Source organism: Gouania willdenowi, chromosome 20 (genome assembly GCF_900634775.1).
Source record: "Gouania willdenowi chromosome 20, fGouWil2.1, whole genome shotgun sequence".
Classification (NCBI taxonomy): Eukaryota; Metazoa; Chordata; class Actinopteri; order Blenniiformes; family Gobiesocidae; genus Gouania; species Gouania willdenowi.
Genome location: NC_041063.1, coordinates 23107023 through 23130703, shown reverse-complemented (window position 1 = coordinate 23130703; position 23681 = coordinate 23107023). Strand labels below are relative to the sequence as shown.

Here is a 23681-nt window from a genome sequence, read left to right as displayed (position 1 = left end):
TATCCTCTGCAGTGTTATTATTTATGTTTTACATGATATATCATACAACACTCAATACATGTGCTTTATTATGGAAGATGTGCTTTAACATGGAGGAATAGACTTCCTGGCAGTTGTAAATCACTAAGTTAAACAACAGGTAGGATATAATAAAAAGGATACATAAGGATTCAAAGTCCAACAACGTAGATTAAAACATTAAAACTCTTTAACAATGTAACTCCGCCTTCGCTAGGGTGACCATATTTACATTTCCAAAAAAAAGGGGACACTTGGGCCGACTTTGACATAATCAAAATACTCTATGTTTACAATATAGTAGGCCTGAACAATTTTGGAAAATAATCTAATCTTGCGACTTTTTTCCTCAATATTGCAATTTATTATGCAATTCTTTTTTCAAGGGCCTCTTGTCATGTATTTTTCAATGAACTCAAGCAATAAATCAATCTGTTTAATAATAAACCATTTCAGATTTATTTAATCTTTAAATAAATATAAAATATAAATTCTAAAGCACAGATTACAACAATAAAGCAAACATCTGTGGCTTTACCTTTTCAACATATTTAACTAACTGAAACATGTAAACATGTGGACTGCACTTCTTAAACACTCTCTGAACTTAACAGGACAGTCCATAAATAAATAAAATAGACGGATATATATAAAAAATAAAGCTTACTAATATCCAGTCAGTAACATCACACATACTAAAGTGCAGGAAAAATAAGGAGAACTAATATCTGCTTTAACCAATTGGATTTTTTTTAGGTAAATCAAACGTCCAACGAACTTAAAATAAATTATTACAAAAAATAATAATAAATTGCAGCCTTTGCGATTAGAAAATCGTGTTTTATCTACCCTACAATATAGTAAATAAACTTGTTATTGTCCATAAGGTTTAAAAAATTATTTGAAAGAAAGGCTGAAATCAGTGGTGAAGTCAATCACCTTAATTATACATTATAACTATCTATCCTTCAAAGATCTCATGTGTAGAGCCATAATATAAGCAGCTGCTCGCTCGTGTTTTCCTTTGTTAGGATTGGTCTATTGGTACTGGGAGGAAACTGGCAATTAAGCACAGGTGACTTATACAGGTGGGCTGGAAGCGTGGCGGCACATTGAAGGGAACCCCTTGTTGACCCCACCTGAGTGCATTTGAGAACATCTGAGCACATTTGGACAAAACTTAGACACACCTTGGATGCATTGTGGACGCACATTGGGTGCGTACATCGGACATGGAGCAGAGTCGGAGCTACTAGAGCCCACAGAGCAATGCGCTAAGGTGTCAGTCACAGCCCACTGCATTTTTTTGTGTTAGGTGGAGGGATCTAGTAGGGTTAGGGTAACAAACAACACTCAATGACAGCTTTCATGACACCTTATTCATGCTAATGAATAAGGTGTCACGATGACACCTTAATGTCAGCCTTTATGTATAAAACTTCAAGTAAAGTGTTACCCTTTAGTTTGTCTTTTTCCTTGTGTGTAATAATTTCATTAAAAAAAACAGCATCTTTAATATATTCGTCACATGAGTAAAATTACCATAATAACATGAAACTGGCTTTAAAGAGCAACTTCTTAGCTTTCAGAAACTGAGGGAATTTCTCAGATTGAGCAAAAATTAGCAGAGTTAAGGTCTTTTAAATGAACATGTTCTCCCAGATGCGTTCAGGGTCCCTGGGAAACCCGGACGTTTTGATGAGTTTGTAAAATGAAAAATAAATAAATAAAATAAAATGTGGCCGGGCAAGATGTGAGTAAATCTGAACATGTGGACAACCTAGCCTTCGCTGAACACTGAATGCCTGCGCACTTGCAGGGGATGGCTATAATGTCGGGGGGTGGGGTGGGGGGCGGGGTAGATTGGCACAACACCTGCAGAGCTTGGTTGGTTATCTGTGTTATTGGAATGTGAACAAAGCTCCATGATTAGGAAGCAAAGTGAGACATAAGGAAGAAATGAATAGAAAGGTAAATAAATAAATGAAGCTTAATAAAGGATGAGCAGTTGGATGATGTAACTAAAAAGATGGAAAGTCTCTATAGGGAGAGCACTTTCTCCATCCCACTGTTTCATCTCACAACGTCTGAGGTGCCATGTATCCATGCATTATTAAAGCATAGCCTCTCAGGGTTATAAATATCCCCTAAAAGATGATCATCATGCTAGGCCTTTTTGTGCTTCCCCCCCCCCAACCTCCCTAAAAGAGTCCCTGATACAAACTTTAAGAAACAAGACATTTGCAGAGATGCATTCAAAAAACACACAAACCAACAAAAGTGTGCGTTTAGCGTGTGCGTGTGTGCATGCGGGCTGCATCTGTTTTTCATGCAGCGCTGGCAGCATGCATTAAGCTATTCATGAGCAACGTGCCCTGCTGACGGCTCTAGCCCCATTTAACAGACGAGCCAAAAACATCAGAGGGAGGAACACACACACACACACGCACACACGCACACACACACATGCACACACACACACGCACACAAACACATGCACACACACACACACGAACACGCACACATGCACACACACACACACACACACACACACACACACACACACAGACACACACAGGCACACACACACGCACACACACACAGACAGCGATGGTGAGCTGAGCAGGCAGAGGCGTGAGATGAGATAAAAAAAAAACGAGGACAGGAGACACTGCAGGAAGAATGGAGATTCTATTCCCATATCTGCTCATCTACTTTTCTTTAGATACTTTTCTTTTGTATTTGTAACTTATAGCAAAAAATACGTTAGATTGGATCTCACACTGGATGCGTTTTAATTTGGCTGCAAGTAAATATTGTATAAACATGTTTTCTTATTCTAAACCCCAACTCTATACAACCGGTACGTACAGTATTTACTTTATCGTTATGTGAAGGTAATATACTTACAATAAGTAATAAATATGGTCAATTTTCCATCTAAAACTAACAATTCAGACTCTGCTGCAACTTAGAGATTAAACAGATCTGTGGGTGTGTTAAAAAAAACACTTTCCAAGGTTTGTTTTCCTGAGAATGTAAAAACTAACAATAACTTATAATCATCTTTGCAGCCACGCCTCACTGTAGTAGTTAGTTAACCAACTTTATAATGACCCTTTAAAGGGGAAACTGTACTTTTACAGGTTCTTGTCTTTTATCAAAAACCTGCGTAAATGTCGCCAACAAGTGATTTTTTTATTCTCCAGTCGTTTGTATGGAATGTGACAGGTGATTCAGGGATGGGATCTGTGGATTAACGTGCATACATCAATACAGTATATATAGTATACAAAATGACAGCTAAAACATACAAAAAATTAGAAAAAAAAAAATAGATAAAATGACTCCAAAAAAACATACAAAATTACAGGAAAATGCAAAACAACTACAAAAAAATTCTGAAATGTATACAAAAGTACAGTAAAATTACACAAAACGGCTACAAAAAGCATACACAATTACCGAATACACAAAACAATAAGATATAATAAAATGAAACAACAGCTAAAATACAAAAAATTTAGAAAAATATACAAAATGACTAAAAACACATGAAACGAGTAAAAAAACAGACAAAAATAACAGGACAATTTACAAAATGATAAGAAATAATGTTAGAAATATATAAAATGAATCCAATAACCTTATAAAATTACAGGAAACATACAAAACTATAAAAACTACAAAAAAAAAAATACAGTTAAAAAAATACACAAAATGCCTATAAAAAGCATACAAAATTACAGAATACGCAAAACAATACAATAATAATAAATGAAACGACAACTAAAACATAAAATAAATAAATGACTTCCAAAACACACAAAATGAGTAGAAAAACACAAAAAATATACTAACACAGTCGTCAAAGACACTTATCTAGGAACTCAAATGCTAGATTTATTGTGTCACATAAATTAATCCTTAAATTGTCCAGCAGCGCAGACGCCAACTTTTTAGGAACAACTACCAAAGTTAAAAAAAAGAAGTTGCACCATCATCAACAGTCACATCCTTACGTGACGTCTGATTGGTTGTCGGTTCCCTACCTGATTGTAGCTGTGCACGGCTCCTCCGACCTGCCCGCTGCGCTGAGAAGATGCTGCTGCAGAGATGCTGTCGCTATGGGCGAGGAGGGTCTGGTTGCTATGGTAGCTGGCAGAGTACTGGAGCGAAGCCTCCGGGGTGGAGTTGAGCTGCAAGGAACTCTGGGAAAGGAGAGTGGGTCCTACCAATCGAGAGTGGAGTGGAGTGCATTCGGGTGAGAGGGAAAATAGGGAGATGGAGTGTGTGTGAGAGAGATTAAGAGTGGGAAGAGAAGAGGCGTGAGGGGGAAGATTGAGAGGCAAAGAGTGAAACGGGAAAAAGAGATGGAGAGAAATGGAGAGACGGAGAGACAGAGAGAGAGAGACAGAGAGAGAGAGAGAGAGAGCACAATTTAGAGCAGGTAGTGCAGCAGTGCAGCACTCCGTGAGTTGGAGATGGTATACATAATTTATTAGCAAAGGAAGAGAGAAACTGAGGAATGGGAGAACAGGAGGAGGGCTGGAAGAAACGCAAAGTTTTTTTTCATGTTTTTTTAAGATACGAGCCACAACAAGCGAACCCCCCACAAATATGGGGATTTGTTGCAGATACAGGTTCGGTTTGAAGAAAACTTCACTTTAAATCTAAGGGGAAAACGTGAGTTTTCCTATGGATGCTAAAGAAAGCTTCACACAATAAAGATTTAAAGGTTCCCATGTGAAGCTAAATGGAGTTTTCTGTGCTTTAAACATCATAAAGTGCTATATGGGCTTCATACACATGCCCAAAGTGTTTTATTTCATTGATTCCCTAGAGGGTGATTTGCTCCTTTCTTACTGCAGGGTGAGCCCAAACACCTCGCTCCAATTTGATGACGCGTTCCCACTTTGATGATGAATTTGACACAGCACTGAGCTGGAGAAGCCACGCCTCCAGAAAGCTCTCTGCCGTGATTGACATATAAACAGACACGCCCACAAAGGTGAGCTTTTCAGCGTCCTTCGCTCAGTGCTATGTATGTATTTTCTACAGTATATGTATGTACCAGTGAACGCCCCGCCCCCACGCTCTGTCTCGGGTTTATAAAGCTGCATGAGCTCGGCTACGGAGTGGGTGGGAGGAGGGCGGGCCGTCCTCTGGCCCTATGTCACTGTGCGGGGAGGAGGAAGTCAGTGTCCCATCTATAGACACGCCCACTCATGAATATGCATAAGTAGGCTCCTCACTTTAGTGAGTTTATAGTTAGAAATGGTTCATCCATTACACTTATAACACCTGTAGGGGAATAAAACATTATTAAATATGATTACTCACCTGTTTATGCATAGAATTTTATTACGTAGTAGTTTCTGTGACAAACACAAAGATAAAAACTTTAGCACTAATCAAAAGCCCTGAGTGAATGTCACCTTACAGCAAGGTATCAATGGTCCGCCTCCTTTCGTTCTTTAAAATCAGTCCACCACAAAGTTAATGAATCCAAAAAACTTACAAAATTACAGAAAAATACAATGACTTAAAAAAAATTCTGAAATGTATACAAAACTACAGTAAAAGCATACAAAATTACAGAATACACAAAACAATGACTAAAACACAAAATGAAACAAAAATATACAAAATTACTTCCAAAACACACAAAACGAGTAGAAAAACACACAAAAATAACAGGAAACTAAAAAATGACAACAGAAATATACAAAAAAAACATACAAAATTACAGAATACAAAAAACAATAAGATGTAATAAATATTAACAGCTAAAACACAAAAAATGAGAGAAAAATATACAAAATGATAACAAAAACTACACCCGAAAAAATGTACAAAACTACTCCCAAAAAAAACAAACAAAACTACAGTAAAAATACACAAAATTAATCCAAAAAACTTACAGGAAAACACGTAAAACGATAACTAAAACACATGAAAATCAAACAAAAATATATAAATGTATAAAAGAGAAACTGAGGAATTGGACAACAGGACGAGGGCTGGAAATAACAGAATGTCTTTTCTTTTTTTAAATATCAGCCACAACAAGCAAAGATATCAATCAATCTTTCATTCTTATGGACTTTCATGTAGCAAAAGTAGCGACTCCTAAAACAAGTATTTTGATACAAAATAAGCTATAAAATAAAAAATATATCTCTATAGCCGATACTATTATTTTCTATACCGTGATATATCTTGACTCTCGATATATTGCCCAGGCCTAATGTTTAACGTATTGTTGCTGAAGCCTATCAAAACATCTGGAGTGCTTCTTTAGCAGTATATAGCATTAACTATAAAACATTAATGGGCGATTAAGTGAATGCTGTACAAAGAAAGGCTTTATTTACTGTGTAAAAGAACACAGTGAAGCCAAATGAGGAAACTATTAAAAGCCGGTGTGTCGTGGGTGGTGAGTAAGAAGGAGCGTATATATAGGTCAGTGTTTACTGTGTTTATACAAGGTTTGGTTTAATTGAATTATAGTGTGAAACCTGTTCATTTAGTGGTGCATCTATTTTCTTTTAAACTCTGGTATTATATTCAAATGTTCTTCCGCAAACAAACCACAATCAATCTCTTTCTGTTGTTTATTACTTGCCCAAAGCTTTGCTGTAAATATATCCATATATTTTAATAGGCACATTTTTTTAATCACTGCATTTTTCTCCCACAATGCTTTTCTCCTCGTGAGTCTGTGTCAGAACAAAGATCAGCTTCTCTTCTCGCCTCTGCAAAATAACTAGTCCTCCTTTTTTCGTCTTCATTCATCCCTCGCTTCTTTTCTGGTAAAATTTTAAACAGCACACTGCGTTACACAAACTGAGCAAGAAGTGTGCAACTTCTCATCATTCTGCCAGGTTCTGCATCGATGTGTGTGTGTGTGTGTGTGTGTGTGTGTGTGTGTGTGTGTGTGTTTTTGAGAAAATGTGAGGAGAAAAACTGGTTTTCATGAGCTCCAAGTTACGCTGCTTAGTCAGAAGATAGAGAATTATTCAGTTGGTCATAGAAGACATTCAATAACAATATAGCAAGACTTTATATAATAACGCAAATAAAACTATATAAGAAGGGGACAAGGTGGACTCACTGGCTGTGTGTGTGTGTGTGTGTGTGGGAGGGGGGGGTCTATCAAACTCCTATATGAATGCGTACCCTGCGCCTGCACGTCTGTACGTGCACAAGTCACATCTGCATGTGTACTTGCAGATGTGTTAACACATGTGCAGACGCTTTAAAGTGCATACACATTAAAGCGTCTGCACACCAACGCCACACCTGGATCTGCACCTAACAAACATAAATAGATCAGTCACCCATAGACGCAGGTGTGGAATGAGTGAAGCTATAGCGATCAGGCGCGCTTCACTACGTAGCACCGTCTACATGATACGTAAACACTTTAAAAAGCTTTTATTTATTTTATTGCATAAATAAACATTGGTAGGATTTTATTTTCCTTAAACTCCTGTGATACGTCTGTGGTTTCTAACAACTAATGTTATTTATTTTATTTAATTATTGATATACTATATATATATATATATATATGGTGCTTCAGAATCTACACTATCAATGCAAACACAAACATATGCTATAAATATTCTGGTCCTGACATTATGACATATTTGGGTGTCTGTACTCAATATTACATTAGCTAGGTGTGGAATACCCGCCACAATAAAATTCCTCACAATAGGAGTACTATCCATTTAGACACAAGTGATAGAGACGCGGGCGATGCATAGCAGAAAGATAAGAATCCAATTATTTGACGTATCTTCCAACCGTTTTCTTATCAAAGCAAACCAGTATATACTTAGGTTAATCCCGTCCACCCACCCATTGGACACCGTGTTCACATGTGCATACAGTACATAAGTTTGATAAGAATCCTGCAGCAGCCAGCCTATCCCCACAGATATAAAATGATGTGCTCATTGTGCAACACGTCAGCCACTGCAAAGCATCACACACGTGACTTACTTAAAGGCCATCCATTACAGCAATATCAACCAGCAAAAAGGTCAACAGACAATAAGAAAAAGACAATTGCAATAATACAAAACCAATGACCTGCAAAGAAAATGTCAGGCACATTTAGTTCGTACACACACGTTGCTGTTCAAGCACGGTTTAAAAGCGTTTAGAAGAGTTGAAGGTTCAGAACTAGAGTCTAGGTGAGGGTGTCAAATTCATTTTAGTTAAGGAGCAAAATACGGAGCAGATTGATGTCAAGTGGGCCACAGATTTCATGCAAGAAAACGAGTAATTTTAACATTATTGTGCCCCAGTTTGCACTAAATATGTAAGAAACTGACAATATCCAAATAAGTGACAGATATCAGTCCCAACAGGATCTTCACTTCAAATTTCCTAGATGTTGTGACCAATTTCTATTTAATTAGGGAAAATATTGGTTTTTAACAACGAAAATTGCTGCAATCATGCAATATACAGTGACACAACGATTCATGTTTTCTCTGTCATTTTTGCTTCCTCCTGCAGGCCAAACTGGATGCTCCAAAGGGTTGGATTTGGCCCCTGGGCCTTGAGTTCGACCCAATAGGTACTATAGATGCTATTTCAGGTTAAGGCATCACTTACTTTACTATATTTTACGTTGCAGTGCCTCACCAATGTCATGTTTGCATACATTTTAAAATGTCTACGTTTTGTAAAGAGTGAATATTGGATTTTATGTGTTTTGTCAGTGCATTAAAGCTTTTGTCAGTAAAGTTTACAGCTAAAGAAGTAGAATAGAGGTGCCGTGTATTTAAAAGAAAAGCACTCAGAGAGTTAGAAAAAAAAAAAAAAGACAAAGGTTGGTCTGGAAGTGAGCACAGGTGCTATGCTAACCTCTAGAACAGAGATGGCAACTTTTATCACAACAGGGGCCACAAAAATGTGATTGTCTGATCCGAGTGCCACATTATCAACATTCATGTCAGCATTTAGAATAATGAACATTGTGTTTGTACATATTTCTGTAATTTGTTGTGATTTTTGGAGCATTTTTGCTTTAATTTTGAAAAGCTTTCTGTGTGTTTATTATTGTTGTGTGTTTTTTTTAATGGAGCCATTAAGTATGTTTTGCGTGTTTTTGGAGTCTATTTGAGTATTTTTGTTGTTATCTTGTATATTTTCTGTCATGTTGTGTATTTCTGTAGGTGTCTTGTGTGCTTTGAAAGTACTGTGATGTCGGTGAATCCAGCCTTGGTGTTGTTCTGTGTTGCCATGTCTGGGTTGCCACGTTGGGTGTTGGTGTCAGAAGTGGGATGATGGAACGTGACGGAAGTGCAACAGAACTGCGGGAAGATGCCCGCCGCCGAGAGAGAGCAGCCTGGGTCGCGGAGAAGTGGAGAACCCCATGTCTCCCCGACGGCTCCAGCGACAAGCGGCCACACCACCCTGAGTCACTAAGGCCCACTGCGGTTCGAGACCAGAAACCTGCAGAACGACAGAGCTACAGCCCCGAACCGCAACAGCCCGCCGCCACTACAGTCACACCCAAGGCTGCTGTCAAGTTGCCGAAATATGACGGCACGAACCAGCTGGAGTTATACCTCAAACAGGTTCGAATCGCTGCAGCACACAACGGATGGAGCGAAGGAGACACCGCCACACATCTGGCCCTCGCACTGGAAGGCCTGGCGCAGCAGGTGCTTCTGGACTTGGCCCCCGCAGAGGAGCGGAACTTGCTCGCAGTGTCTACGGCGTTAGAACGGTGGTTCGGACAGCGTTCATCAGAGACAGTAGAAAGAGAAAAGTTAAACAACCGCCACCGCCGGGAAGGAGAAAGCCTGGAAGCCTTTGCGGCGGACATTCAGCTACACGTTCGCAGGGGTTACCCTCGGTTCCCCCACATGACGCAGGAAGAGTTAGCTCTCCATGCTTTCCTGCAAGGACTCGCCCCCGAACGTCTCCGCCAACATGTTCGCCTGGCGACGCCTGAGACACTGGAGGAGGCGCTCCGGGAGGCAGAGCGTGTTGAAGACGTCATCTCCACAGCACGGGCGGCACCAAGTATTCAACCCTGCGTCAGGATGGCTGTCTATGACATTGAGGAGGTACGCCAAGCCCAGTCACCCACCCCGCAATTTCAGCAGCGACGTTCATCGACCAGACAGCGCCCACGCCGCTCATCTGACCGCTGCTATCGGTGTGATGAGCCTGCGACTGCCCCGCCCCCGCCCCGAGAGTCAGAACAGCCCCGCTGGAGGGAAACGACAGCGGGATGGCCCGATGAGGGGGTCGCCATCCCAGCCCACCATACCCCTCCAAGGCCGTTGCACGCTGGTGGGACGTTTTGGATCCAGTCAAGTGCAGCCTTTTGGCTAAAGAGACTGAGTTCCTGGGTCATGTGGTGAGCGCTGACGGGGTAGCCACTGACCCCGCTAAGGCCGCCACTGTCAGAGACTGGCCTGTTCCCACAAATGTCAGCGAGGTGCGGAGCTTCCTGGGACTGGCGTCCTATTATCGGCGTTTCATTCAAGGTTTTGCCACCATAGCCAGCCCTCTTCACCGCCTGACAAATAAAGGTCAGGCCTACCGGTGGGATGACGCGTGTACTGCCGCATTTAACCAACTCAGAGCAGCTCTAACGGAGGCTCCGGTCCTGGCTTTTCCAGATCCCCGCCGACCTTTCATCCTCGACACGGACGCCAGCAACACGGGGGTTGGAGCGGTCCTGGCCCAGCAAAGAGATGATGGAGAACGCGCAGTTGCTTACTTCAGCCGTGCTCTGAACCGAGCTGAAAGGAATTATTGTGTTACACGACGGGAGCTGTTGGCGGTGGTCTCAGCGGTGCAACACTTCCGATCATACCTGCAGGGCAGCCGTTTCACTCTCCGGACTGATCACGCCTCCCTCACCGGCTATTGAGCTTTAAACAGCCGGAGGGGCAGGTAGCACGGTGGCTCGAGACTCTGCAAGGTTATGATTTTGACATTCAGCATCGGGCTGGCCGTAACCACGGTAACGCTGATGCACTTTCCCGGCGGCCCTGTGTGACAGTAGAGTGCCGCTACTGTGACCGCCAGGAGGAGCGGGACCAAGTACCGACAGTGGCTGCTGCTGCCGAGGCTACTGAGGAGTTTGCTACGCTGTCCCCGGCAGAGCTGAGACAGCAGCAGGAGAATGACACTACGCTGGCTGCGGTGAGGAGCTGCTGGAGGCTGGACAGCGACCGGAGTGGGCTGCCATGTCTGCACAAACTCCGGAGCTGAAGTCCTACTATTCCCAATGGAACAGCATTGAACGTCGCGATGAGATGCTGTATCGGCGGTGGCAGGCTCCGGAGCGAGGAGGCGACATCCTCCGGTTGCTGGTTCCCCGAGCGCTCCGTCCCCAAGTCCTTCGGCTGACCCACGGCTCAACGGCGGCGGGTCATTATGGGAACGCTAAAACTCTTCGTCGTCGTATCCGAGGACGGTTCTACTGGCCCGGCTGTCGCAGAGATGTTGAGCTGCACGTCCACTGCTGTGACAAGGGCCCTTCCCAGCGCTCCCGAGCACCGCTGCAGCAGTACCTGGTTGGAGCCCCGATGGAGCGAGTGGGAGTGGATATCCTCGGCCCGTTTCCCGTGAGTGACGCTGGGCACCGCTATGTTCTCGTGGCCATGGATTATTTCACCAAGTGGCCGGAGGCATAGGCGGTGCCGGATCAGAGTGCCATTACCACCGCAGAGAAGCTGGTTGAGGAGATGTTCACTCGTTTCGGAGTTCCGGCGGAGCTCCACAGCGATCAGGGTCGAAACTTTGAATCCCAGGTCTTTAACGAGGTCTGTCGGCGGCTCGGGGTACACAAGACCAGAACCACACCTCTTCACCCCCAAAGTGACGGTTTAACCGCACTCTTGCAACCCAGCTCGCTATTCTGACCAGTCATCATCAGCGGGACTGAGACCGGTATTTGCCGCTGGTCCTCTGGTCGTACCGCACTGCAGTCCAGGAGTCCAGTCAGTGCACACCGGCAGCCCTTATGTTCGGGCGGGAGCTCCGGACACCGGTGGATTTAGTGTTCGGAGCCCCACCTGAACCGGAGATCACTGGTGGAAAAGAAATGGATTATTACCGGCGGCTGAGGGATCGCCTTCACGAGATCCATGATTTCACCCGCCAGGCTCAGACCAGCGCTGGAGTGCGTCAAAAGAGGGCGTATGACACACGGTTCAGGGGACAGGTGTTTGCTGAGAGAGACAAGGTGTGGGTAGAATCTATTTGTGTGGAGTTTTTTTGTTGTTTTGAAAATGTTCAGACATTTTGTGTATTTTTGTAGTTGTCTTGTGTTTTTTCTTTTTGTTTTGTATATACTATTCCTCTGTCATTTTGTGTGTTTTTTGAGTAATTTACTTTGGGAGGCCTCACAAAATTAAACTGAGGGCCGCATGTGGCCCCCAGGCCGCCATTTGCTCATGCCTGCTCTAGGAGTTTTCATTGTTTTCAGTACTTTTTCTCCTCCCAGTCAATTCAGTACAAAGGATGTTGTGGAGCAAGTGGAATAAAGCTTATTTTCCCTTGGGGAGACATCAGTGAATGACAGTATGCAGTGAGCTGGGCCCTGTGGGGGCCAATGGGGACACTCGTTGTTATTAAGTGGAACTGGGATCCTGTCAGAATGAGATCACGTTATTGGCTCAGGGACTACTGCCTCAGTAGTCCCTGTTGCTTGTTGACAATCCAAAAACACACTATGCTTCTTTTCCACTTTTCATTCCTGATTTTTACCTCTTTTTTTTTTTTTTTTTTACCTTTTTCAGGCGTTTAATCTCAATACTTAATCCAGAACCAAAGCCTCACAGGACTCTCTCCGTTTATTATAAGTAGAAATTAAACCTAAGTGAGAGCTAAACACCACCAGGAGGGCTTTTTTGCACTTATGGCATATACCTAACGAAACGAGGGACTAATAAGAGACAATTTTATCATCTCCCATGAATATGAAAAAATTCACCAAGAAGTGTGCACAATAAGCCCTTAAAGAAAGATCAGGTGTGCACGTTACTTTTTACTCTCTACTTACAAGCACAGTCATGTTTGACGTTTCAGAAGAATGTTTGATTTAAATCTGTTAAATCAAATTATGTTTAACAACTTTTACATTTCAGTATGGTCAGGGTTGGGGTCAATTACATTTTTTCAGTTACAATTACGTTTTAAATTACCCATTCAATTACGATTACAGTGACCAGCAGCATTTTTTTTTAAAATTACATTGAAATTACAATTATTTTGTATCCAATACATTGCCATTTCAATTAATCACAATTACTGAGTCTGAGTTAAATAACCTAATAAAAGTTAACCTTCCTCTTGTGTTAACTTTCTGTTAGCATCTCTAATGATAACGGGTCCTAAATCAGCTGTAAAATACACTAAAAACAAATATCTGTCATCTAATGTGTTTCCTATCTATTGGTGACCTTGTTAGGCTTCCTAATCAATTAAAATATATAGGTTTTAATATTTTTGTTGTTGGCGTCTGAGCTTTATTTGTGTTTGTATAGCTCCTCGATTTAATTCTTTTTAAATGGTAAAATATGTAAAAGCCTAATAGGAAAAATATTTTAATAATTGTTAACTACATATGTGTAGAACTATCACATGGTTCCACAGTTTTGCGTTAAATCATTATTAACATTTTCAATGGAATATTCATGGCAATTACAATTAAAATGTAAATTATCTGACCTCAATTACAATTTGATTATGATTACGACAGCAACCAATTTTTCAAATTAAAATTACAAATATATTTACACCATAATTGTAATTAAAATGATGATTGAGCACAACCCTGTGTAAGATATATAAGTTGTATTTGCACTTGTGCAGTTTGCATCTCTTGGTTGTAAATATTCTTTCTTTTCTCTCCTCTTTAGAATGAAATAGAGCACTTATAGCAGCGTTCTGCAGCTTCTCAGAGAGTTCTGCAGTGTTTAAAGCACAGCCCCACACTGAGCGCAGGTCGACAGGCTGAGCGCTAAGCCTGGGCTCAGTGTGAGTATTGATGAACTTTAGTGGATTCAGCAACTTCTGCTTTGTTTACCAGGTGTCTTCTCACTTTGTTTGATTGAGTGTCTCCTTTTCCTTTTTTTTTTTAAAAAAAAAGTTACTTTCTGCTGCCTGTTGGACAAAAGGGTTCAATATCGAACTTTAACATGTTGGCTTTTCAGAATAAGATAGTGGTGAAGTTGCTGTGATGGATCACTACTGAAGGCTTTGTTTGTTTGACAGAAAATAGTTTTAATAGAATTTGTTGGGAACGTTACTTTAAAAAAGTAATTAGTTATAGTTACTACTTGATCCAAAAAGTAATTGAGTTACTTTATAATAAAAGTAACTCATTACCAAAGAAAGGAACTATTTGCGTTACTGTTAAAAAAAAAGTTGCTATATGTCAAAGAATTCAGATTTTTTTAGAACCTCCGTCAAATGAAACGGCCTCAGCATTCAAAATAAAAGTTATCAGACTTGACAAACTCAGGCTGTAAAACACAACATGCCGTTTTATTTTGAAGGAACCGGAAGTACACATAAAATAAATTGGAAATCCGTTCTTTCCTTTCATTATTTAAAAGTTAAGATATATGAGCGTAACCCTAACCTTTAAAAATAAACAGAGAATAACATCTTTCAACTTAATATTGTATCCAAAGTGGCACATATTGATGACATCGTGTGTATTTCTAGTTTGTTCAAAATACGAAGTCGTGTCGTGTTTTACGGCATGAGGCTGTTTTATTTGAGTTTTTTTCATCTGATGACTTATTTTGAAGCCTGAGGCCATTTCATCTGATGGCGTTTGGTTTGACAAATGACAGAGGTTTTCCTGATACCGGATACCTCACTCTGAGACCTGAGGATGTCCTAAAATGTGCACAGTACTCAAAGCATGCTTTAAAAAAACAAACTCGCACAGAAATCTTGTTGACAGACTTACGTTCTCCACTGTCTAGTATTCCTGATTCCTGAAGTGAGCGAATGCAAGAGTCCACCAACTCCAAACCAGTCGTCAACTCGTCCTCGATGTCTTTCTGTCCGTCTGCTGCAGCCGAGGAAATAGAAACGGCTCAATGTTAGCAAAGCATTTGGTGCTGCTATGGAGACTATTTTCTAGCAAGAGTGAGAATGAAAACATGAGAAGAGTGTGAGGAACGTGAGGATGAACAGAGATCGTCAACATTAACAGCAGTTTTTCTGACAAACTGTGGCATGGTTGGACGTGTATCAATGTTTCAGTTTGAGTAAAATTACACATTAAACGTGAAATGAACCTGAAATAGACAAGGAAATCCCTATTTTTCTGTTCATCTAAAGTCCTGTCCTAATATAACACAAAAATACCATGCAATGTTTTGTGCCTGTGTTTGAAATCCCATACTAACATACTACTCATACTATATCTGATGTCAAAATTATGTAGTGTAAAGTATGTAGTGTGTTCACATTAGATAGTATGGAAAGATTGAGTATGCGAGAAATACCCGAATGTATACTATATGAGGAAGTTTCATAGATGGGCACACTACTCAAAAAATAAAACATATATACATAATTAAGTAAAAGAATGTTACTTAAAAGAGGATTAAATGATAAGTACACACATTACAGTTGAAGAAAAAAATAATAATTAAAAAAATATAATAGTAATAATATACAAATGTACAAATATTATTCAGATACATACATAAATGAAAATGAAATAAAAATCGAAGTTTAATTTTCTTAACATTAAAGGTTCTGTGTTCTTCCTTTCTAGTTCTCTTATAACTGCATGCTGATAAAAAAAAAATGTGTTAAAATTAAATTCTTAATCATGTATAGATTGTGGTATTGTCAAATAGGTCATGTTGTAATAATTCTACATTTAGAAGCAACTCTTTCTTACCTGTACTGAAATGAACACATTTTAGAAAAATACACTGAATTGCAAAGCTTTACAGAACAGTGTGCTATTGTAGACTTAACATCTAAGGTTAAAATTACATTATTATATTATAATATGTTGCAATCTAAAAATACATTGTGCCGTTTTTTGGAGAAAAAAAAACTTTGACAGTAAAACATTTGTAGGCAAATGTGTTTTGTTGTGACATTTTTTTTTTTACCTTGAGAGTTCCAGCGAAACTGCTCATCTGCTGAACTGCAAGAGAAAATATGATTACACAGGTGCATTCATGTCAACATTACAAATAAATAATACATCCAAGTTTTAAAGCAATAGTAAAATCACTAGGCCTCGTTATTCACTTTCCTCCTTTCCACCCAAAACAACCTTATATCAGCTCTTTATACCACCCACTTGTAGATCATGTAGTACCAGGCTACGGAGAAAGTACCCAGTTTTTAAAAGTATAGTGTAGGTTTTGGATTTCTGGGTGTTTTATTTGAAAGAATTCCCACCTCCGCTTTTGACACACACGCGTGCGCAGACCACACCCCCATATGAAACAAGTGTCCTGATATAATATTGATATCAGTCCAATATTAGCAACACCAACAATAGAAAAAAGTATTGGATTGTATCGTCTTGCATCTGAAAATCTAATATATATTGTTTATATTGGATTTATTGAGCTTATTATTAAGGGTCTTAAATTTTATTTATCCTATTTATTTATTCAATTGTAGAATATTCTTATGCTTAAGATTAAAATCAATGAAAACCAATGGTTAATAATAAATGGGTCTGTTTTTCTTGTACCTACTTTTTTCTGTTTAATCACTTGATCAATTTTTTTCTAACATTCCACACCAGTAAATAAGTAATAAAAGTATCGTAAATTATGACACCTTTTGCAGAATTATGAGACCTTTGGAGCTATATTGGCATTTTTTGGGTGAGGTGGAGGGATCCAGTGGGGTTAGGGGTTAGGGTATTGAAGGGTTAGGGTAACGAATGACACTTAATGAGAGCCTTCATGACACCTTTTTCATGCTAATGACAGGTGTCATCTAGGGCTGGGATGTGTACCCGTTCATACTGAATACTTTTTTGTTATGATATGATTTTTTAATATACCGCCGTACCGGTGTATTTTATTACACAACAATCGGAACGCTATGCTGCGCCGCGTTTCAGACCGGACCCCTTTCAATGTTACACTTCTAAATAGGAAGGTAAACAGTGGCGCTCTGGTGTTATTTACGGTGTAAATCAAACATGTAAATAGAAAAGAAAGACACAATTGGCAGTTTGAAGCCTGCATGCGAAGGCCTCTGCTACAGTCAATCACGAACACAGCGGAAATAAGTCCTGGTGGAGCTGCAAACAAAACGCTACGTTATTCACCATAAGAAACCACCACACTACTGAGTATACAGCATTTAAAGCTAGAAATCAAATTTATGCTAAAGCTTCAAGTGAAGTGTTACCCAAAAAAAATCATATTTTTGCTCCTTTTAGCAGTTGGTTGATGATTGAATGTTGAGTAGAGACAGATGACAAAAATGAGAAAAGTAGAGAAGATTGTTGAGTAAGATCAATAACATACAGACAGACTAATATATACATACACATTCTTCTATTTGATTTCATGTAAATTAAGGTCGAGCATTATTATGTGCATTTACATCAGCTATTTGATAAATACGTCTGTGTGTTTGCATATAGGACTGTATTATAACACTAATACATACATGTTGTGATCAATGGCTGGAAACCACAAGACCCAAAGAAAACTAATCCATGCACATGGAGAACATGTGACCTCTGCGAATAATTCATGCAGCGACGTTGAAAATGAACAGCTGAGTCAACTGTTGATCAATAACGAGGAAGCAGTGTGGTGACAACTTGGTGACGCTTGGACGTCTCTGCTCACAGTGAGTGTGTTAAATACAGTTGGCCTGTGTGTAGTTACTGTAGCGTAGCGCTAATGGCTCGGCCAAATCACTGCTACAGCCTGTGTGAAAGGTCGCAGACATGGACTCAATGCTTGGGTGATTGAGTCGGATTTATGAGGCAATGGCCGACGGTCAGACTGCAGGCGCCGCAGCAGGAAGTGAGACTATCTCACACAGCTGCATAAAAACCATCCGTCATAGTGATGAAAGCAAAGGAGTGAGAACAGCCTCAAAAAATATTAAAAATCTTTGCACTCAAAGAACTGTTTTTCTTCCTCTTCTAAAATATTTGATTGCACATTTTATGTTATTTTTATGTGTTTTGAGGAAGAATAGTCACAGTATTTACGAGGGATGCTCCGAAATGAAAATTCTTGGCCGAAACAGAAAACCGAAAATGAGAAAACCAAAAAATAAAACACCGAAATGAATTATTATGCAAATTATAAGTCCCGTTGATTTACAGATAGCGATAGAGAAGCTTTATTGATCCTGCAGTGGGGAAATTTACTGTCATTACAGCTCAGATAGAGTGCAAGAAAAAAAGACAAAAGAAAGCAACACACAGAATACCCAAAAGAACAATTATAGAGGCTATATACATAAATATAAACAGTGAATATGAATTGAAAAATTATATAAATAATGTAAAAAGTAAAAAATATATATATGTATGTAATTATGGCTCTGAATGTTTACTAACCTCACTAACTAACATTACATAATATGGGGCGACTGTGGCTCAGTGATAGAGTGAGTCGTCCAGTAACCGAAGGGTTGGGGATTCGAATCCCATTCTATCAAAGTCATTGTCGTTGTGTCCTTGGGCAAGGCACTTTACCCACATTGCTTCGCTTGTTTGAATGGGTATGAATTGTGCATGATTGTTGGTGGTGGTCATAGGGGGTCGTAGGCGCAAACCGCTTCTGTCAGTATGCTCTTAGCTTTATTCATTATCCAAGCGTGTTCTTGGAGACACACACAGAGAGCATGTGCGTCTGTGTGCTCAGTGTGCTTTGATTGCAGCATGGATCATTTCGCGTGCTGGTTTAATTTTGATACCATCCAAGTAATGATCTTTGTAACGCGGACCAAGTACAGTTGTGATTAAGTCCAGAGGATCACTGAGAAACGTGTGCTGAAACCAGAAGTTGGTCCATTTGCTCGCCATGTTCAGTGGGCAGAATTTCGGTGCATCACTAGTATTTTCCTTTTTTCAAAAAAGATAAAATTTCTTGCCCATTCTGTTGATATTTTGTTGCAATGCCTTGCACACGAATTTGCATCGTTAGTGGTGGAGTCAGTAATAATCATGCGAGCGACAATTTCAACCTTTGTGAGTAAATTATCCTGTTTTTAGGAAGAAATACCTTTAATTTATTAAACTATGAGGCCTACATTAAGTCTTTATCGGCATTTTAACAATGTTACTTATCGTCCCGAGCAGCTTTGAGCAATTTGTGATGTGAATTTTGGTAGTTTTAAGCATTTCTTTGAATGTAATTCTTCCTCCTTATTTATCTGTGAGTACAAACCTGGATTAAATTACTAGGCTTGAAATGATCCAATTACCTTAACAATAAAATATTACGTTTGGATTGTTTTTAATCGTATATTAAAGGGTTAAGTGCAAAATTATTGTTGTTGGGTTCTAGATGTGATGAATTTTTCCATTTCTCATCATAAATTCCAGTTAATTCCTGTATCTGTTATCCTGATGAAACACGTAGTATAAAGAGTTTATAATTTATAATAATGTGTAAAGTGATCTCTTCAGGAGAAACGCATTAAAGAGTGATAATAAGATGTAGAATAGATTCCAGTTGAATGCTCTGAGATACTGAGCTTGAACCAATTGTGTTGTAAAGGGTGACAGTGACCTTCATCTTCAGCTATCACAACCTAATCACTTTTTTTCTATTACAATTATAGCAGCGGCAAAAGCATAAAATTACAGATATGTGGCTAAAATGAGATCCATTCAGATAAGTGAACCATTAGAAAAAAGAGAAACAACAATTAGCTTTCAATTAAATCCTTTCTGCAAATGTATTTCACTTTAAAAAATATGAAACGCAAGATTTAATCAATGATTTATGGATTCCATCCATCCATCATCCACCTGTGCATTCATCTCTCCCTCCATCCATCCCGTCCATCCTTTTTAAAAGCATCCTTCCATCCATCCATCCATCCATCCATCCATCCAAGCATCCATCCAAGCATCCATCCATTCATCGTCTCTCTCACTGTCCATCAATCAATCCATCCCACCATCCATGCATCTGTCCATTCATTCAGCCCCTCATCTCGTCATCCATCCATCCATCGATCAGCCCTTTCTCCCTCCATCCATCCATCAATTAATGCATCCATCCATCCATCCATCATCCATCCCTTTTTAACTCTGCCTTCCGCCATCCTTCTGTCCATCCATCCATCTATCAATGAATGCGTGCATCCATCCATTTATCATCCATCCATCATCCATCCATCCATCCCTTCTTAACTTCATCCCTTTCGCCATCCTTCTGTCCATCCATCCATCCATCCCTCCTTCCATCCCTCTCGCCATCCATCCAGCCCCTCAACCCTCCATCAATCTATCCATTCATCCAATCGCCCATTGGTCTGTCCATCCCTCTATCCGTTCGCCCATCTGTCCGTCCATCAATGCATCCATCCAAAATCAGAATAAGTCCACCTTTTGATTACTGAGAATGTTTTCAACACATTATGTTTGTGTCTTTCAGGTTGGACACATTGATTTACAATAAATCACTTGATGTTGGCAGTGTTTGGATCACTTAACCTGCAGTTATTTACTTTAATGCAGGCTTACAATCGGATTCTAACTGCACTGCACTGGTAGTAACAAACCCCTATAGTAGAAAGAGGTCCAGGAGGACATACAACATGCAAACAGTAGTAAACACTAACACTGTGATAAACTGCAGTTGGTTACAGGAAAAGGGGGCAAAAGAAAGAAAGACATTGTCTGAGTCTCTGTAATCACTGGAGGGACAGGACAGAGGGATTTAAAAAGCTGAGCAGAATTCCACAGCACACACACCCGAGAGAAACGGCATTTAAAGGACATTTTATATTCCCTTCACTATTCACAGTGGAAACAACTTGAATCAAAAAAGCAGCCTCGGTACATAAACGGCCTGGTTTGCAATCAGATGTTTGCGTACATCTGCTTCCTCAAAATGACCAACAAGCTTTGGTTTTCTGGTGACAGATGACTTGGAAAGCCCTCAGCGTAGTACTGAGCAAGTGAAAAAAGTTATTTAATTATTTAAATATCTGGTGGGTTTTTTGCTGTCATTTTGTGTTTTTTGCTTTTGTTCTGTGTATTTATGCTGTCGTTTTGTGTATTTATGCTGTCGTTTTGTGTATTTTTGCTGTCAGTTTGTGTAATTATGCTGTCATGTTGGGTATTTAGGTATGTCATTTTGTGTATTTTTGCTGTAATTTTATGTATTTTTACTATCATTTTATGTATGTTTGCCATCATTTTGTGTATTTATGCCTAAAATTTGTGTATTTTTGCTGTAATTTTGTGTATTTTTGCTGTCATTCCATTTTCTCGTGACACTTGACGTAGAGAGCCCTCAGCGTAGTGCAGAGCGAGTGAAAAATTAAAACGTCAAACTGTTTTAAAGTATATGTATGTCGAAGCTAGTTTGGCTGCGAGTCTTAACGTCTGTATAATTTAGCCCAGATGTTTGCCATCAGTCTGGATCAAATCAAATAAAAAAGCGAGTAAGTTATTTTCTGGCTGTATGAGAACCTGGAAATGATCGGCCTCGAGAGGCGTCAACATGGCTTTGTGTAACTAACAATACAACAACAATCTTTTTGACAGACTCTTGATTGCTGGGTTATTAATTAGTTGAGTGCATGCTGCTCAACAATGATACACAAACTAAATGTATGAATTATTAGAAGACCTCACCCCACCATCTGCTTTTGTATAAAGTTACTCTTTTGGTGATAAGGGAATAACTGTATGTTTTCGAACTTTTGAATATGAAGATATAAGGTTTTTGTGGTAAATAGACAGAAAAAAAAGATGCTCATGTTATTTATGAAATTCCAAGTCCATCTAAGTTTAATTTGTAATTGTGTTGAGTATAACTATGGTAAATTGGAATTACTGTGTGTTGTATGTTGAGATACTGTATAAAACTATGTACACTTTTCTTTTATTTAGTTGTGTTATTTTTGAAAACCTACATGGAAAAGAGTGTGATTTAAAGCTTAAATGAAGAAATATCTATTCTCTGTTTTTCCAGGTTTATTTATTTATTATTATTTTCTAGTTGTGTTTTAAGAAAGGACTCATAGAAACCACAGGCATCTATTTACTTTATTATTTCATCTGTCATATTGTGTTGTATACCATCTTTTATAAACTTTGTGATTGTTCGAACAAAAATTTTGAAGATAAAATTAGAATTAATCAATCTGCATCAAACAATGAGGTCTAGTCTAATTAAATATGATTAAAAATCACTTCTTTTCCTCCAAATGCTACCTGCGCTCTGGAAAAGACAGGATTTTCCTCCAGGGTGTGAAAAAGTAAACGCTTAAAAGCTGCTGAACATGTTGTAAACGACTCTTTGCAAGTACGAAAACACGCAGACAGGAATCCCTGCAGCTTTACCCTTCATGACTCATTAGTCCTTAGCTCAAGAGCACAACAACACTGTGAAGGAGCCACGGACTGCAACACGGAGCTCTGCTCAAATCCAGCAGCTGCCTCTCATCACAAGAGCACTTGAGAGTGTGTGCTGGAGGTGATAAGCTCGTCAGTCGGATGGGTGGATGTCTGTCAGCAAACCAGAACATGGCTCCTGGTTTACTCTAACACACACTACAACTGAAGCTGTCGTCTGCTTGTTTAACAGCAACTATTTCCCTTTTTTCCCACTGTAGACTGAGCACAGATGTCATCAATGTGCACGCATGCAGACAAACACAAATTACAGCCAACAATTGCTTAAAAGTGCTTCGCATCCTTGATAATAGCTGTTCTGTTGAGTCTAACGGAATAAATGCAGAGTCTGGCATGCAGTGTTGGACTTTCCATTGCTGTCAGTTTATAATTGCCTGATATTGGCTAACCAGAGGTCGACTAAGTACTCAAATTCATTACTTGACTGAAAGTCCAAATACTATTTGCCAAAAAATACCAAAAATTCCTATCAACACATTTTACCCTTGGGGTCAATCTGACCCCAGGGATATTTGCCTCCAGAAAATTATTTTCAGAAAACTGTTGAGACCAAGTTTTGGTGTCAGGCACTTTGTTTATTTGTTGAATCCATAAATAACCCCTTGATAATGAAACCATGACCTGTTCTCTAGCGCCACCATCAAGCCAAACTTTTAAAGTTGAATTAATTTATCAAGTTTTCTGACAACATTAAAGCTGATATTCGGAGTTTCAGAGAAATCTCTGTTTATGTATCATTCTCTTGAAATGCGAAAAAAAAACCCAACTAGTCTTTTACTATGATCTACTGCCGGTGGTCATTAATATACATTAATGTATTTAAGTCCCTCCTTCGTCCTATAGACCCCTATACAAATGGAAACGATCGGCAAGTGCGCACAGCCAATAGGCTTCGACTTCCTGGAGCGAGGACTGTCAATCAAAGTGAATGCGCGTGCTGCGTAAACTGCATGGAAATGAGGCTGTGCGTCTCAAACAGGTATCACTCTGAGCAGCAGAGCGTCGTGGAGAAGCGCTCCAAAACTCCAAAGTTGTCCATTCC

The 23681-nt window shown here is 39.6% G+C and overlaps 1 protein-coding gene across 3 annotated transcripts in view; it reads right to left on the bottom strand.

Moving 5' to 3' along the window:
- ctnnd2a (catenin (cadherin-associated protein), delta 2a) overlaps positions 1 to 23681 on the bottom strand; it is a 350952-nt gene that overhangs the window by 180463 nt on the left and 146808 nt on the right. For all 3 annotated transcript variants that reach the window (XM_028434803.1, XM_028434804.1, XM_028434805.1), the window contains 3 exons: positions 16158 to 16192; positions 14990 to 15094; positions 4071 to 4249 (listed from right to left, as the gene is read on the bottom strand). In XM_028434803.1, the coding sequence (XP_028290604.1) occupies positions 4071 to 4249; positions 14990 to 15094; positions 16158 to 16192 (319 nt within the window). The remainder of the gene's footprint in view (positions 1 to 4070; positions 4250 to 14989; positions 15095 to 16157; positions 16193 to 23681) is intronic.